This window comes from Carettochelys insculpta, chromosome 1 (assembly GCF_033958435.1).
Source record: "Carettochelys insculpta isolate YL-2023 chromosome 1, ASM3395843v1, whole genome shotgun sequence".
Lineage (NCBI taxonomy): Eukaryota > Metazoa > Chordata > Testudines > Carettochelyidae > Carettochelys > Carettochelys insculpta.
In genome coordinates, this window is record NC_134137.1 from 205,727,455 (window position 1) to 205,745,585 (window position 18,131).

The window sequence follows — 18,131 nt, forward strand, 5'->3', positions numbered from 1 at the left end:
ACCGCTGGGAGGGAGGGGGGGATGCACGGGCGAGGGGGGTGTGGGTGCGGGAGTGACCGTTGAGGGAGCAGTGGCAGGGTCCAGGTGGCCGACCACAGCTTCGGTGAGGGTGTCCAAGCTGGACCCCACCCGGTCCCATGCCTCCTGCTCCATGGCAAGCCATTCCCACACGACACCTGTCAGCTCCCTCAGGGAGGCCATGTGGGCCGTGTCCTCTGCCACCTCCTCCTCCCCGGCCTGGTGTTGCTGGTGGAGGGACTGGCGGTGGCCCCACACTGTCCCAGACCGAGGCCTGGGTCACTTCCCCTCGCCCTCTATCGTGGGGCTCCCCAGGCCTGTTGCGGGGCTGGTCCAGCTGCTGGAGCTGTGGAGACAAAGGGGAGAGGAATGGTCCATTCGTCCCAGTGAGAAACCCCTGAGCCTACCTCCCCTCCCCCCCGTCCCACCTGCCCCATCCCAGCGGTCCTGCAGGGACCACATCTGGGGTTCCTGGTCTGGGTCACAGGAGCACTGGCTCTCCTCTGCCTCCCTCAGTCCCTCCGCAGCCCGGCGGCCCGTGGTACTGTCCAGACTGCATGGTGCTGGGTGCCACACGTCAGCCTGGTGAGGCCAAGGCAGCGGGGCTCTCTGGCCTGCCCGTGCCCTGCAGCCATCCTGGGAGGGACTGTGTGCCCCCTCCCCCTGCCCCGCAGCCACCAGCGTGCACAGTACATACCTGTGGGTCCCTCCAGGAACTCGGGTGAGACGCAGTCGGAGGGGGCCGGGCTGGATGGGCCTGAGGGGACATCGATGACGAGGTCCCCTCGCTTGAGCCCTCGTCATCGCTGGTGTCCTGGATCCTTGGGGGGTGCCTGCGGTTGGCCGGTGGCCTGGGCCAGTCCTCCCCCTCAGTCTCCATCCCCGCCTCCTCCAGCTCGGTCGGGGGGCGGGGGGGTGTCTGTGGTGTCGACATAGATGGCCGGGGGTCTCGCGTCCTTGGGCTCAAGGAGGTGGTCCAGTTCTTGATAATAGGGGCAGCTGGTGGGTGGTGCCCCTGACTGCCCGGCCATGTCCCGAGGGCAGCAGTATGCCTGCTGGAGCTCCTTGACCTTGGACCTCACCTGGTCTGGGGTCTGTGTGGGGTGACCCCAGCTGGTGAGGTCCTTGGCCAGGTACTCAAAGGTGGGCACGTTTTGGCACCAGACACCCGTCTACTGCAGGACCTTCTCATCTTCCCAGAGGGCAAGGAGATCCTGCAGCTCAGCCTCTGTCCAGGAGGGGACCTGACGTTTGCAGGGCTGGCTCCCCTCTTGGGAGGATGCCCCCCGGTCACTGGATGGCCCCTGGGGTGGGCGGGAGTCCCGGCTGCTGCGGCCTCCTCCAGGGTGTCACGGCTGGGAGCTGTGCGGGTGGCAGCGTGGGCTCTGTGCTGCCTGCATGCTCTCAGCCTCCTGCCTGAGGGCTTCTGGGAGCCTGTGTGCTAGGAGGCAGTCAGACGCAGGAGCCATAGAGCTCCGCTTTTCCTATGAGCAGCCATGGAGGACCCACTCGTTCGAAAGAGCGGGTCACGGAGCGTCTACACTTGCTCTCTTTCGAAATGGTCTTTCGAAAGAGGGCGCTTTTCCCATCCCAGGAGCAGAGGACCAACTTCGAAAGAATGGGGGAGTTCTTTCAAGTTAATTTTGAGAGCACGCCGGGTCAGTGCAGACGCTCCGCAGCTTCTTTCGAAAGAACTCGGTCTTCCAATCCTAGTTTCGAATGTCCTTGCTAGTGTGGACGCACCCTAAGTGTTTAGACCACTGCGACTGAAGTAACTCAACGGCTATTTTTCACACAGCAGTTTCATTGGTGGTATGAGGTGGCCTGAACTTATGGTCCAAATACCAACACCATCACCCAACAATCACCTATACAAAAATCGACACACCCCAGCACAGCTCCCAGACACAAAAACCTCAAATACACATATCCTCCCTCAACAAATGCACACTTATTTGCCACCTGCACAAATCTGTGCAACACCCACCATTACTCACACCCAGCATAAAATTATAAACTCAAGCAGAAAAGAAGCAGGTTGCTTACTAGTACAAAACAGTAACTCCAGAATAGCTCTCCATGTGGAGACTTATTTCAGAATAATGATGCTTTCTTTCTGACTTTGAAGAATCTATTTTGGAATTGGATCAAGATAAGCTTGAAAAAATTATTCTTATTCCAGAATATGAGTAGCCATACAAGGAACTATTCCAGAGAAGCTGTTATGCTGTAAATTTCACACTAACTTATTCCAAAACAATGTCCCTGTGTAAATAAGTATTTGCACACTAGAAAACAGTTTTGATAGTAACCTCAGATGACTCATGATCTTGAAGAAAGTTTTTTAAACACTCTTGTTGTACATGAAAATGTGATTGCCACTCTCCATCATCTCTGCTAACCAACTCAAAAAGCAGATAAGGGACAGCAATACAGAAAGATATACACTGTCCTCTCCCAGCAGTTGTCTGAACACTGTTGTGATTTGTAGGCAACAAAGTGACCCAAAGGCAATTAATTGATCAAGAACTCTGAATACAATAGTTAGTTTTCTTATAAAAATATTACTCCCATCAGTCCCAGTCATTCTAAATCATGAATCACTTGCAGGTCTCCCAACCGGTTGGGCACACTAGTTTGACGACTGCCTGAAAAGTTTTTTCAATATATCGTCAAGATACCTTACATGCTTTTAGACACACACAAGTGGGGTGTGTTGAGGCAATCACCCTTCTGCCCATCCTTCTTGAAGCTGATTGTTTTTCCCCCTTTTCCTGACTTTAATCAATTCAACTTTTGTACTGTCATTTCCCAATTAATGAGATAAGACTAAGATCCCTTCAGAGTCTCTCAGCTATAATTTTACTAGATTAAGAAGTAATCTTCAGTGATCTGAAGCATACCTAAGGACTATTCACGCTGAATTGGTAGAGTCCCAACCCTACTGATTCTATAAGTGAAGCCAAGATTAAAGCAAAGTCTCTGACGTGAAATTGCAAAACATTATTGGCCTCTTTATACTTTGGACAGTAGCAACAGCACACACAACATGTTGTGATACAGCAACTTGAGCAACTCAAATGACACTTCATCACCAACATCACACAGAGGAAACAAAGCTAATTTTGTGTATAGAAAAGTCATGCTACCTGGATGTCTTGAATTTTTCTATGCTGAAACCTATTGTTGGAACTATGTCTTGAGTTTGAGCCTGTGAGGAGGAAAAAAAAAAAGGAAAGAGAAAACTCATGGTTTACAACAAACTCATGTTTGGCAATAAACGTGGGTACTGAAAACAGAACTTCTAAATTATTTATATTCCCTAAAATTTTGGTCAATATATTGCCTTCAGAAAACATTTTAGTAATAGAAGACCTCTGCATGGACATGGTAGGAAATCCTGGGAACATCCATTATCTCAAGATTCAAGTTTTGGATTTTCTAGCAAAAAAAGGCCTTGTATTATCTATGAGCTAAGGCTCAAAAGTTAGGCCATTTCTGCCATCATATTAAATCTCATAGCTTTTGCAAGAAACTTTACATTACAGATTAGGTACAGACTACATAGTGATCAGAGCTAAATGACATACTATCACAGAGAGAGGTTGGAGTGCAAACAATCCATGTATTTTCACCCTCTGGAGGTCATAATTTCAATCCAAAACACATTATGCCTCAATACTTCTAAATAGAAAGCAGATACACTACCCCAAATATTCCTTACCACAAGCTATGTAGGAACCTATTTATATTGGACAGCAGTAGCTTGAATTTCTAGGTTCTCATGTTGCCTCTACTTCTTAGCCAAAGACCAGAGCACTTCAAAGAAACAACCTTGTTTACCAAAAGGAGGAAAGGTTGGGATAAAACAGAACGCCACCGGTCAAGAAGCCTGGCTACCAGTGCAACTTATCTAGAAAGTTGTTGCTTTTTCTTAAGGATGTTGTCATATTGCACCAACATAGTAGCAAAGAGTACAAATATTTGAGGAAATAAGAGTGTCTAAAATCTTCTTTTTAAAAAAAAAGAAGACATTTACAAGTAACTGGCTTTCTCCCACATATAAATTGAAATTAGTTTTGTTTATTGATCTTTGAAACCTATGAACAAGTGTTATTTTCACCACACCAAGAAGTGGTTTCCATAGTATTTCCTATACTTAAGATGTCACCACTCTGCACTGAAAAGAGAATGTATAACTTACTTTCAAGAACATCTCATACAAGAAATGAGTTATTAAATTTAAAAAAGTCATCTGTAAATAGTGAGTTACAAAATTGAATTTAGCAGGTGAAAAGGAGGGTTGCTTTTTTTTAAAATGCCTCTCTCAAGTGCTTTTGGAACTCGGCTGCTCTGACTGAAATGTATTCTTTGGCTTTGTACTCTGATGATTAGCTCACAATTCAGAGCAATTTGTCAGATGAACTAACTGATTTATCAGAATCACTAATTTTCAGGGACTCTGATCTAATAACGTTTGTTACATTTTACTTGATTAATAAAATAATGTTATTGCATATTTTCACTTTATAATACATTCACAAATATAGTGTGGTCAATAGGTTACACAGGAGACAGTTTCTACTAATTTCACTCATCTGTTTTTACGGTTTTTTTTATTGGGCCCATCGCTATTGTGCCCACATACTAGTAATAGAAGATGTGACGGTAAACTTTTTCATATCTGACATTCTACCATTCAGAACTCTCCAATAACTGGCATTTTAATCATAAGTAAATTTTAGTTATGTTATGTTTTCCATAAGCATAGTACAATAAAAATAAATACAGCAGATACAGTATGAGTTTACAGTGTACAATACTAGTGCTGTTGGTAGACAAAGTACTCTGCATACATTTTTGTTTAATATCTAATCTTGTTTTTTGTTTTAGTGTTATGCGTTGCTAGGTATACCTCTCTATTAACCAGAATATTTGAATATCCAGCATCCTCCCAGTATCGGGGTTGCCAGATATGAAAAAGTTTACCATAGTATACAATCTCAAAAGTCATTACTTTTGAGAACGAAGCTGGAAAAATAACAACACGCTGCTTATGGTAGCTTGCATCTATACACTGCTAAAAAGTGATTTTATAAATATCTAGTTTACATTTGCAGATCTAATTACATTTTACCACACATAAAATTACTGGACCAAGACATATTAGATTCTCAGTATCTTTATAAATTGCAACTTGATAGGACATCATTTGGTAATAAGCCTCCTCCTTTAAGATTATCTTTATTTAAATATATACAGGTTGAACCTCTCTAATCCGGCACCATTGGGACCTGACTGGTGCCAGACAAGAGAATTTGCCAGATCACAGGAAGTCACTATTTTCCAGCAGCATTACAAACACTTCCACTGCTTAATGGGCTCTCAGAAGACATTTGTGGGTAAGTTACAGCTAAACACCAGCATAGAACACTGAGAACCAGGACTGGTTGCTGTAAGCAAACTCTAAGGGACCATGGAAAATTTGGCCACACCCATGATAACTAACTAAAACCATGCTAGATTATGGATGTTGCCAGACAAGAGAGTGCTAAACTAAACAGGCTCAACCTGTAACAGGAAGTTAACGAAAAACACATTTAAGCCGCGTCTACACGTGCATGCTATTTCGAAGTAGCAGCGGCAACTTCAAAATAGCGCCTGTCACGTCTACACATGTTGGGCGCTATTTCGAAGTTGAAATCGATGTTAGGCAGAGAGACGTCGAAGTCGCTAACCCCATGAGGGGATGGGAATAGCGCCCTACTTCGACGTTCAACGTCGAAGTAGGGAACGTGTAGACGATCCCGTCCCGCAACATCGAAATAGCAGGGTCCTCCATGGCGGCCATCAGCTGGGGGGTTGAGAGACGCTCTCTCTCCAGCCCCTGCGGGGCTCTATGGTCACCGTGTGCAGCAGCCCGTAGCCCAGGGCTTCTGGCTGCTGCTGCTGCAGCTGGGGATCCATGCTGCATGCACAGGGTCTGCAACTAGTTGTCGGCTCTGTGTATCTTGTGCTGTTTAGTGCAAGTGTGTCTGGGAGGGGCCCTTTAAGGGAGCGGCTTCCTGTTGAGTCCACCCTGTGACCCTGTCTGCAGCTGTGCCTGGCACCCTTATTTCGATGTATGCTACTTTGGCGTGTAGACGTTCCCTCACAGCGCCTATTTCGATGTGGTGCTGCCCAACGTCGACGTTGAACGTCGATGTTGCCAGCCCTGGAGGACGTGTAGATGCTATTCATCGAAATAGCCTATTTCGATGTCGCTACAACGAAATAAGCTATTTCGATGTAGCGTGCACGTGTAGACGTAGCCTTAGTGACAGTTAAGGTTACATCAGGCGACATATATATCCCACCAAAACAACTGAATGCATAGAAATAAAAAGATAAGGAATAATGTCCAGATTTCAATATATAAGGCATTGAGTTCTATTGCCAAACCATAACAAAGAGCATCATGTAGATTTCGTCAGAGTCAGTTACAGGGCGTGTTGATGGTGAACAACTACTCTCATTTTAATCAACAGCTTACTACATCTGAGGGTTACAGACCATTAATTTGTGAAGTACCAATGTTGAACTCACCATAAAGGTTCTGCATTCTTGTTACACGTTAAATCTTTCCAGTCCGGCACCCTTGGGACCCGACCTGTGCTGAACCAGAGAATTTGCCAAACCATGGGAGGTCAAGATTGTCTCCCAGTATTAACAATACTGTGATTGGTTACTGAAATTCTGAAGACTTTTACGGGTAACTTAGAGCTAAATATCAACACAGAACACTGAGAGCCAGGATGGTAGCTGTAAATAAACTTTATGTGACCACTGGAAATTTGCAACACTCATGTTAAGTGGTCATCCAGCTAACTAAAATCATTGCAGATTACGCATACTGCTGGATGAGAAAGTGTTGAACTAAAGAGGTTTAAGCAGTATTAACGTCCTAGTTACATAGCACCATCCTTAAATCAATAATAATCAAACATAATGTTTACAGACAGTGCAGAGAAGTGCTAGTAGAAACAGACCTCTAAAGTTTAAACTAATATTTATTTATTCAAAATAAAAAATTTCCACTACCACATTTAATCTCATCCTTATCCTGTTACCTGAAAAGAAACTGGGCATATTAATAGGTGGCAACGGTCTTAAAATGCTACCATTTTAAAAATATGTATACGCACATATATAGCCAGGTTGCAAATGAACTAAAGTGTTTTGTTTTGGATACATAATATTGTTTCAAAATTTATGAACAGCCTTTGACTTTTTTCCTCCATGATTATGCCTAGGACAACAGCATCCAAATATAGTTTACACAACCTTCAACTTTGCAGGAGCATTTGTCATCATTAGTAGTGAACTACGAAAGCTACTTACATTTGAAGGTTTAAGTTTATTAATGATGGTTGTTTTGCCACTGTTGTCCAAACCCAGGCACAAAACATGAACCTCCTTCTTCTTCAGACCAAGCCATCCTGCCAGTTTATCAAATAATCCCATGATTCTAACTTAATACACAGAGACCACCTGTGGATCAGAAGAACAGAAAAGGAAACGTATTTAAAATGGTTACAGGTACCACAGGTCTAGCACAGTAGGTATGCATGTGGGTCAGAAGACCTCAGGCTTTTAAAAGAACAATATGAATAAGACCCTCCAGTGTCATGACTGTTTTCGTCAATAAAGAAAGTAAACAGAGCATAAGCTGATTACTGGGAAGAAGCCTGACACAAAAGTAGATTGGCTGCTTATGAGCCTGTCTAATATAGCACAACACCCTTGTCACACAGCTAGCCATGAATCATTAGTCAAAGCATTCTAGTGACAAATGCAAATGAGACCATAGCAGTTCATTACCTTTCATGAGGTTTACCACTGAGAACTATATATTATTTCAAACTGTCATCACAATTTACATTATAAAATCTTCACATTGTCATTTTGCAAAATAGCATTTGCCTTTTCACACACCAACTGTAAAATTATTGAAACCTAAACTGTATATAAAGTATGGTTAAATTAAATGAGTTCTGTTTGTATTAAGAACTATACATTAGGAAATAATTCACCACAAACAAAAACAGATTATGACAGTTTAGTCAAGAGATGTAGCCTGATAAGTAACTGCATGTTAGGTTGTCAGAGGAAATCCAAATCGCCATCTAGGCCCAGAAACTATTATCTCAATCAGGTTGCTCAGCAGTAGCGGGAGGACTAACAGTAGCTTGTGTTGTGAAATTTCTTACAGCAGCTCCTTTGATATACTGCATGTAGAAAATTAAGAACTGGCAATCCCTGAAAGCTACAATCAGGAATGATGTCAGCATGTGATAATTGATACTGAATATCTGTGGCACATGCAATTAAAATACACATAAACCAAACAATTTTCAGGAAGAAAAAAAAATCACTTTGTATAGAGAACAGAACTACACACCACTCACTTACAGACACTGCTGATCAGGTTAGATTCCCAAGAAACTTCCTGGAAAGCAACAGAAAGAGGCAAGGAGAACTGGAAAAAAAAAAAAAAAACCCATTCAGTCCCACTAGTTTACAATGATATCCAAGATTAGACATTCAAACTGAAAATTACAGTTATTTTACCCATAATATTAGCCTAAAGTACACATGGCAAGAAGTAGGTATAGTTCTACTTTGAACAGATTTATAATTTCTATTATGTACTATGGCTGAAACTCTCTACTTTGGAAATTCTGTTTATCCACTGTATAATTGTGGGCGTGTCTACACTTGCATTCCTCTTTCAAAAGTATGCAAATGAGGTGTAAATTTACATATTTGGTACCTCATTTGGATATTCTAATTTCAAAAGAGCTTCTTTCAAAAGAAGAAAGCCAGTGCAGATGCTGCTCTTTGGAAAGTAAACCCCCCCACTGAAGGAATTTAATGGGAAGAAGGATTCTTTCAAAGAGGAGGTTTAACTTTCTAAAGAGCAGCGTCTACACTGGCTTTCTTCTTTCAAAAGAAGCTCTTTCAAAATTAGAATATGCAAATGCAGTTCAAAATATGCAAATTTATACCTCACTTGCATACCTCTTTCGAAAGAAGAATGCAAGTATAGATGCACCCTGTATGTTCAGCAGCATCTATCTTGATTAAGTTGCTATCGAAGTAGTTTAACTTACGTTTGTACAAGAAATACTAGTGGTAGCAAATACGTTTGCCAATGAACTGCCATAACTGATTAATTCTCATTTTTCTTCTAACTCCTGATTCCCTATGGTGTGTTAAAAAGCTATTTACATTCCTGGATACAAATGTGAAGCTTGCATTTTGTCAAATGAACCTGACAAGAATCCAATTCTCCAAAACATGTCATTTTGTCACTTGCACAAGGAACTTGCTTATACTGTGAAAAGCAAGTGGGAAAATACTTTCTGTTGACAATTCTACAGTACAATACTATGAACTTACACTTTCCCCCCAGATCTTCACTTTTAGCTGTTTTGGTTACTTGCGATAGCTTTATGATTTTAAAAAAAAGCTGATATTCTAGAAAACTGACAACTATAAAGAGTACTTTTACAGTTTTTAATGTCACACAGCAGTTACATTGTAAAGTGTTTATTATTAAGATCAAGAAAAGTCAATTTTTCCACTCCAACATTAACTCACTCATGAGGCACATTCAATAGTGAAATATATCAATGTGAATATTAAAGCACACATTAAACAAGAAAATACAAAGACAGAATATACTATACACATACAGTGCTGCAGAATTAACGTTGTTGGATTCTGCATCTCCAGTTTTAGTGATCTCACCTGTACCACTCTATCGTGGCAACATTTATTTTTATTATTAATAGAATAAAAAGTGCCTTTGATTAATATTATATATAAACTTCAAATGAGGTTAAGATTAGGGTTGTTTAAATGCTAACAGTAGAGAATGAGTGTCAGCTTTTGCAGCAGCAGACAGATTTCTGCAAGGCTGGGCTAACAAATGACTGCAATTTCATCAGCCAAGAAAAAAAAAAGTTGTTTTACAGCTAGCATTCGCAAGATATGAAGAACACAGAAAAATTACTGTTGGTGCCCAAAATATAGAAAACTAGGGTTCCCCCCACCAGTGTTCTTCCTCCCTGAACATTAAACTAATTTGTTTGAAAAACAGTGTTCTGTCTTTCAATAGAGAGTCCTACAAGTGGTTTAGGAAGGCCACCCATGTTCACCTCAATAGGTGGGGAACTGGATGAGGCTGCAAGCCCCAGCTATGAAGAAGGAAGACACTAGTAATGTCTTAGAAGCAGACCCCTTTCCCTGATGAATCCCACTGATCTAGGGAGGCAGTAAACAGGCAGAGTGACGACATAAAGGAGAGAGGGGATTCAGAAGACTGCAAGTCTTAGATGCAAGAGGAGTATATTCTGAACTGCTTAAAACTTTAATTTTCTACCCCACTAAAGCAAACAAGTGGACATGAAGCACACAATCCTCAGAGAGAGCTCTGTACTTAACCAATTTCAAACTAAAGCCATTTCTTCTAGCAGCATTCCATAAATAACCGTTTGCAATTTTATTAAAGAAAACACAGAAAAATGTACCATAAGGCATCTGCCCTTCAACCTCCAACTTTCCCTCCTTTAGCAGAATAGAAAAGTGACAGTTAATTTAACCTTCAAGCAGAAAGGAAGCACTAAATTTTCAGTAAGTTGAGTATGTGCGTAAACAAGAAATTTTAGTCTGACTCAACAAGCAAACAATATCAAAAAAAAATCAAGAACTGTCCTCTTAGTTTCAGGCACAGAATTAAAATGGAGGTAAACAGACAAGAATGATTTAGCACAATGAATGCTGCAGAGTGGCAAATGCAGAACACACAAATCCCACAGAGGCTTTTTTGTTAACTTAATATGCAAGACATTGCCATAAAAGGGGTAAATACATTTTATGGATATTTTAAATTTCAGTGTCACATGTGATACATCAGGAACATTGTCTACCTGTGCAAATGAGATTATGTTTAGCTATATCAGATAATCTTTTAATAATGTTTTCAAATATTTTGGGGAGATTGATACAAGGATAGGTTGGAGGGGGCTGGGACAGCAGGAAAACAGACTTCAAAGCAAAAAGAAAACAGAAGCAGAAGATTCTCTGTAACTTTTCAGAAAGTGGAACACACCCTGGATCCAAAGTCTCATCCTTCTTCTGCAATTAGCAAAGAGCTAAAAATCCAAACAGCAAAATGTGCGCTTTTTCTCTTTTTAGTGGCTGGCCCACACAGAAGGTAAATTGTTACTGCTGCTACCATTCTGAAAGCTCAAGGGGAACAGGTGATTCTAAAGCTCCAAACATTACTGATGAACCAAATGGTTGTCAATGATACCACATTGCATCATGTAGAATTATTAATTTGCTCTACTAAAAAGCCAGCAAGTTTCTATAGAGTTACATTAAAAGAAAATTGTGGATATAAAGTCAAACAAAAATAAAAAAAATGCCAAAACTAAAATTGTCCAATCAAACTTACTTTGGCTTAGTGCCTTGTAATACACATACTATTTTTTCAAAACAAAAAAAAGCAGTCAGGTAGCACTTTAAAGACTAACAAAATAAATTATTAGGTGGTGAGCTTTTGTGGGACAGACCCACTTCTTCAGACCATAGTCTGACTCAGTAGCATCCCTCTTTCAAAAGAAGGGGCTAGGGTAGACATAGCCCAGATGTATTTCTAGAGCTCAATTCTAATTCCCCTCAATTTTCTTTTCGTTAGGCAGAACAAGCCACACACTTTGAGTTTCTTCTCATAGTCTGACTATGGTCTGAAGAAGTGGGTCTGTCCCACGAAAGCTCACCACCTAATAAATTATTTGTTAGTCTTCAAAGTGCTACTTGACTGGTTTTTTTTTGTTTTGATAATATATAGACTAGCACGGCTTTCTCTCTGTTACTATTTTTTTAGGTTTCAGTCAGGGCACAGTGAATGAATGAGGATTGTATAGTAAAGGAGACACTTGTCTAAAGGACCCCACTTCATTTGTTGCAGAAGTTGAGAGGTGTGTATTGAATTAGGCAGGAAATGTTCATTACAGGTAAAGAAACAATGGTCTCATGGTTTAGACAGCTGAATGCTGCACTGTGGAACTCTCAGAACTCTGCCACTGCCAGAATTACTGTGTGATGCAAGGCAAATTCCTTAAACTAAACTTCATGTGGCCATTTGTGTGTGCTTCATTTTCAGGGGGTCCAACCTGAAACCCAGCAATCTCTTTTTTTCTAACTGCTGAGAAAACACAATTGTAACTGATGTCACATGTAGCTGGGCTTGAAAAGATGAGATGCTATCTCATACCAAGTACTCCAAAAGAAAATCGGGCCACAGCACATCAGGTAAGTCATGCCAAATCAGGAGATATTTTGTATTTTAACATCTCTGCATCTCAGGTTCCCATCTGATAAAAAGGGGACACCATAACACATTTGGCCACTAGGACTTATTAATTCCATTATACAAGGCACTTGTGCTAACTCATCTGAAATAATGTGTAATTCTGGCCTCCCAAGATAAGAAAAAAAAATCATTAAAACTGGAGCAGGTACAGAGGAGGACTACTGGGATACAGGGACACCCCATAGGGGTGTGGGGCACAGAAGACACATCATTCCACCAGGCCCTGCCTCTCCCTTGCCTCTTCCCCTCCTTCCCTGATCCACCTCCATTCCACCCTTTCCCCAAGCCCCAACCCCGCCCCCCCAGCGATGCAGCCCAGGGGATTAGGAGGAGTCTGGTGCTTGCAGCTGAGATTGGATAGTCACTAACACCAGCAGGAAGCAGAGAAACCTGTTGAGCTCCCACTTCTCAGTGTCAGACAATTGCACCTATTTCTCAAAGTCCCCTCCACTGAGGCCGTGTCTACACTAGCCAAAAACTTCGAAATGGCCATGCAAATGGCCATTTTGAAGTTTACTAATGAAGCGCTGAAATACATATTCAGCGCCTCATTAACATGCGGGCAGCCGCGGCACTTCGAAATAGACGCGGCTCGTCCAGACCGGGCTCCTTTTCGAAATGACCCCGCCTACTTCGAAGTCCCCTTATTCCCATCTGCTCATAGGAATAAGGGGACTTGAAGCAGGCAGGGTCCTTTCGAAAACGAGCCCCATCTGGACAAGCCGCCTCAATTTCAAAGTGCCGCGGCCACCTGCATGCTAATGAGGCGCTGAATATGTATTTCAGCGCCTCATTAGTAAACTTCAAAATGGTCATTTGCATGGCCATTTTGAAGTTTTTGGCTAGTGTAGACATAGCCTGAGTGACGCAACTGAGAACAAGCAGAGTTAGCTAGAGCAGGGTCACTCCACTCCTGTCACCGAATGCATAGGTGAGTCCAAATCCTGCTGCCAGCATTAGGTCCCTCATTACTGTCATAGGCTGCTGGTCTAGGCCCCCTGGGGTCCCCTAAAGTGCAAGACGGTTGCCCCGAACTATCGTATAGACAGAACAGCTCTGCTGAGATGAAAGGAATGGAAAACCTACCTTCTGAGAAGAAACTCAAAGTGCTTGGCTTGTTCTGTCTAACTAAAAGAAAGTTGAGGGGAGTTAGCCCAGATGTATTTCTAGAGTTCAATTCTATGTCCACCCTAGCCCTCCCTTTTGAAAGAGGGATGTTAATGAGACACTTTAGGATATGCTAATGAGTTGCTGCAATGACTGTGCAGCACCTCATTAGCATAGTAGCAGCCACAGCACTTTAAGAGTGCTGCTTTCAGTTGCGTGCGGCTCATCTACAAGAGGGGGCCTTTTGGAAAGGACCCCACACTCTTCGAAATCCTCTTATTCCAATAACCAAAGAGGAATAAGGGGATTTCGAAGTGAGTGGGGTCCTTTCAAAAAGGCCCCCCTGTAGACAAGTCACGCGCAATCAAAAGTGGCACTTTCGAAGTGCTGCAGCTGCCATTATGCTAATGAGGTTGCTGCATATTCATTGCAGTGCCTAATCAGCATATCCCAAAGTGTCTCATTAGCATCCATCTTTCAGAAGGGGGTGGGGGGAGCTAGTGAAGACATAGCCCTATAGGGATAAAATCTAGTGCAGGAAAGGAGTTATTCTTGTTAAGCACCAAGGCTGACAGGAAAACAAATGGGTATAAACTGGCCACCACTAAGTTTAGGCTTAGAATTTGAGGAAGATTTTTAACCATCAGAGTGAAACTTAACTGGATTCAAACCAAGATTAATAAAATTTATGGAGAATTTGATGATGCCATTTGATTACTGACATGTAGCCCATCTGTAACCGCCACCGGCAAATATCTCCAACTGCTGGACAGAGCACACTTAGGGGCCATCTCTGAGTTATTATGGAGAATTCTTTCCCAGGTATCCAGTTAGTGAGTTTTGCCAACATCCTCAGGGTACAACTGATTGCCGTATTTAGGTTCAAGAAAGAATGCTTCCTCAAGGGTCAGGCTGGCAGAGACCCTGGCGTTTTGTTTTATTTTCCCATTTTTCAGCACATCAGGGGGCACAGGTCACTTGCAGGTTTAAACTAGTGTAAATGATGGAAGCTCTATAATTCAAAAAGTTTAAGTCATGATTTGAGGCCTTCAGTAAGTCAGCCAGTAAGTTATTGCTCTATTACAAGAGAGGGTAGGTAAGATTCTAATTCAGGTTAGATGATGTCCTACCACACTTTAAAATTTATGAGTGTATGATAGGGGTGGGCAATGACGTCTGATGTGAGGACTAACTCCAAGAATTTGGAAAATGGTCAAGAGCTGCACTTTTCTAACCTATTAATAGAGGGGATATGGAGTCTGGGATGGAAGTTAGATAGAGAAAGAAGCTCTGGGTAGGGGCCTAGAGTACAGCAATGGATGTGGGGTGTCCATGGGCTACATACACCAGCAAGCACAGTCCCACCCATGGAAGCCATGAGGACTATGAATCTAGCAGTCGGGGTGAGTGGGTCGGGTGGGTCATAGGGTGTAGGAGGGTGATGCTGGGTGTGGACAGCAAGGAGGAAGCGTGCAGAATAGGATGGGGGGCATTATCTAGGTGAGTGTGAGAGCATGAGCACCTGGTGGCCGGGCCTCACTTGCAAGGCAGAATGACCATACACTCCATCTTGGAACGCTGTCATACAATGGCGGGAAGGTCTGAAGCCAGGCCAGGAGAAAGAAATCAGAAAGTTGACAAGTAGTTGGAGAGTCCCCAAAGAGAACATCCTGACAAGCAGATAGTAAGTCCCCAAAGAGAACAGATGGGGCAAGTAGCTGGAAGCCCCCCAAAGAGAACATCTTGGTTGTGCAACATCAGAGGGTCCTGGGGGGAGGTTTGGAAAATGACCAAGGACAGAGGAAATCTTGTAACATGTTCTGACAGGCTGGGAGGATAGAAAGCCCAAATTAGGTAACAAATGCTTTAATTGGCCAGGTATTGAACCCCCAAGTAAGAAACAGTATAAAAGGTGATTTAGCAGGGACCAGGGTGTGGGCTCCTCGACACGAGGCGGAGGCTAGCAACTTCCAGTTCAGACGGCAGACCCTGGCCTGATCACCTGGACGTCACTACCACGAAAGGTCCCAACCAAGCCGTATCTCTAACTTGAAGGGCTGCTGTAACGTAGGTGTTGGTGAGATGTGGGAGCATTGGATGTTATTGGTAAGTCACATGTAATTATATACAGCTATAAGTAATCTAGTGTTTAGCCTATGCCAAATAAATAAATATATAAGACAAGTGTTAAGTAATTGTAATTATGAATAAATGAATGAATCACTATTGGTAAATACCACTAGCTGGAGCTATATAGAGAATTATTGGGACTTAGAACAGCCACAGGGCATTGTGGTGTTCACAATTGAAGTCAAGTATCGGAGGGGTAGCCGTGTTAGTCTGGATCTGTAACAGCAACGAAGGGTCCTGTGGCACCTTATAGACTAACAAAAGTTTTGAGCATGAGCTTTCGTGAGCACAGACTCGCTTCATCAGATGCTGGTCTTGGAAATCTTGATCTTGGTCTTCATTTCCAAGACCAGCATCTGATGAAGCGAGTCTGTGCTCACAAAAGCTCATGCTCAAAACTTTTCTGTTAGTCTATAAGGTGCCACAGGACCCTTTGTTGCTGTCACAATTGGAGTGTTATTGTTCCTGGTACTCATAATACTGTGGAAACCTAGGTTTTAAAGTAGATACACCGAATCACATATTGCTGCTACACTATATAAGGCTGCTATAAAGGTGGGTGGCCGGTCCCGGGCCACCCAACTCCCCCCGCTGTATCAAACCCCATGCGCACCCACGGGACCCGGAGTAGGTCGGCACATTGTTAGTTAGGAGGGTGCAGGAAAGGGGACGGGACTAGGGTGGGGGATGAGGCCTGGAAAGGGATGCAAGAGCAGAATGGGGATGTAGAGTCTGGAAGGGCTGAGGTTTGGGGCACCTACCTGGTGCAGCTCTGGCTCTGGGGGGGCCACACACACATGGCTCTGCATACAGCAGGGAATCACTCCCCACGTGTACTGCCACCAACATCTGGCCAATGGGAGCAACGGAGGAATAGTGCCATCACAGCGTACTTTCCTGAAGTGCTCATGAGTCATTCCTCCCCACCCCTTGCCAGGCAGACCCCATGGACCAGTTCAGGCCTCAGTTTGCTTGAATCAGACCTGTAAGGCTTAGCCCTCTCCTTCACAGCAGGGAGCTGGGGATAGGGTTCAAGCTACCATAGCCCATCCCCACGGCTAGAGTCCCATTGCTAGCTTGGGCCCCTGCATGGGGGGAGCCCTGAGTCGCACAGGGCAGCCCCAGGCAAACCACAAGACAGCCCCAGCCCAGGGGCCACAGGTTCCACACAACTGGTTTAAAACTGGCTTTTAAAGTATTCCATTAGCGTGTTGCTGACGATTACAGAAAAACACCGGTACAGATCACTCGCCGACCCCGGCTGTCATCCGGTACGGGGCGCCCCTTCACAGCACTGCACAGGGCCGCGGCACCCTCAGGGCGGACCCGATCGAGCCGCGGCTAAGGGAAGGTCACACACGGACGGAGGAACAGACAATGAGCCGGCAGGGAGCCGCTGGGACCGCGCCACTGGAGCAGGGTACCGGCTCTCCGGCCAGGGCGCCAAGCGCCCCCAGACAAGTATCGCGCGCGCGCGCACTGCGCCCACCAGCGGCTCCACCCCACCCGGGGAGCGCCGCCCCGAGAGAGGCCCGGCTGCAGCTCCCACCGTTACCCGGCCCGGCCCGGCCCGGCCCGGCCGTCTCCCACCCCTGCCCGCTAAGTCGGGTGTCCGGCGCCTCACGCTCTCCGCGGCTTCCCCGCCCGCGCAAAGAAGGGCGGGACAAGGCGGCCCTGCTGCCGCCCACAGGAAACCCCCTGAATCGCGACCTCACCAGCAACCACCGCCTGCGTCGTTACTTAGGAAACCACGCTGCCGGCGCGCGGCCCTACCCCAACCCCCTCCCCCCGCCACTCTCCTCCAATCCTGGCCCGGCTCCTCACCCTTTAGCCCCGCCTTCTCCTCCAATTAGCCCCTCGGCAGCTGCGCCCCCTCATGCGCTAGCCCCGCCCACCCCGCCAATAGCCGCGCCTGCTGCTGCGGGTGACGAGCGTCGCAGTCTCGCTGCGCAAAATAAATCCCAGCGCCTCCGCCTGTGCGCAGGCGCTCTGCGCTCTAGGGCTCGAAGGGTTGCTGGGGTCAGGCAGGGAGTGAGTGAGAAGCGGCAGGGATGGGCGAGGAACATAGTTGTGTCCCCCCCCCCCTCCCCCCCGCTTCTGATCCTTGGTTTGGCTCATACCCCAGACTGCATAGGGGTGTGGCTGCTTCATTTCGCCTTTCGCTGCTTGCCCGGCTTGCGCCAGGGGCATTAGGAAAGCAAACTTCTCCAGCCCCCTCCCCTGGGTTTTTTGAAATACTACCTCTCGGGAACTATGGTCCGCGCAGAGTACAGGGGTTAAGTACCAGTAGTAGTACCTCTGGGACAGCCCTTCTCCTCCCCAGACCCGCTCATCAAAAAGACCCCCAATACCGATCTGAAGTGACTCTTTACAGGGAGGGGTTTCAAAATCTGTGTCTGAGTATCTTGTTTTAAGCCTATCATTATTGTGGAAGCTGAGACAGAGTTAGCCA

At 44.7% G+C, this 18,131-nt stretch overlaps 1 protein-coding gene across 4 annotated transcripts in view; it reads right to left on the reverse strand.

The window, feature by feature from the left end:
- ARL6 (ARF like GTPase 6) overlaps positions 1-17,432 on the reverse strand; it is a 49,129-nt gene extending 31,697 nt beyond the window's left edge. Inside the window, exons 1-4 of one of the 4 annotated variants that reach the window (XR_012643877.1) lie at positions 16,441-16,516; positions 8,470-8,536; positions 7,399-7,548; positions 3,168-3,229 (exon numbers count right to left, since the gene is read on the reverse strand). Coding sequence is in view for 3 of the 4 variants with exons in the window: in XM_074983497.1 (XP_074839598.1) it covers positions 3,168-3,229; positions 7,399-7,521 (185 nt within the window). In the remaining variant the exon portion in view is untranslated. Of the gene's footprint in view, positions 1-3,167; positions 3,230-7,398; positions 7,549-8,469; positions 8,537-16,440; positions 16,519-17,394 lie in introns of those variants that run through there. The other 3 variants (XM_074983497.1, XM_074983496.1, XM_074983495.1) reach the window with 3 other exon arrangements.
- Positions 17,433-18,131: the final 699 nt, after the last annotated feature.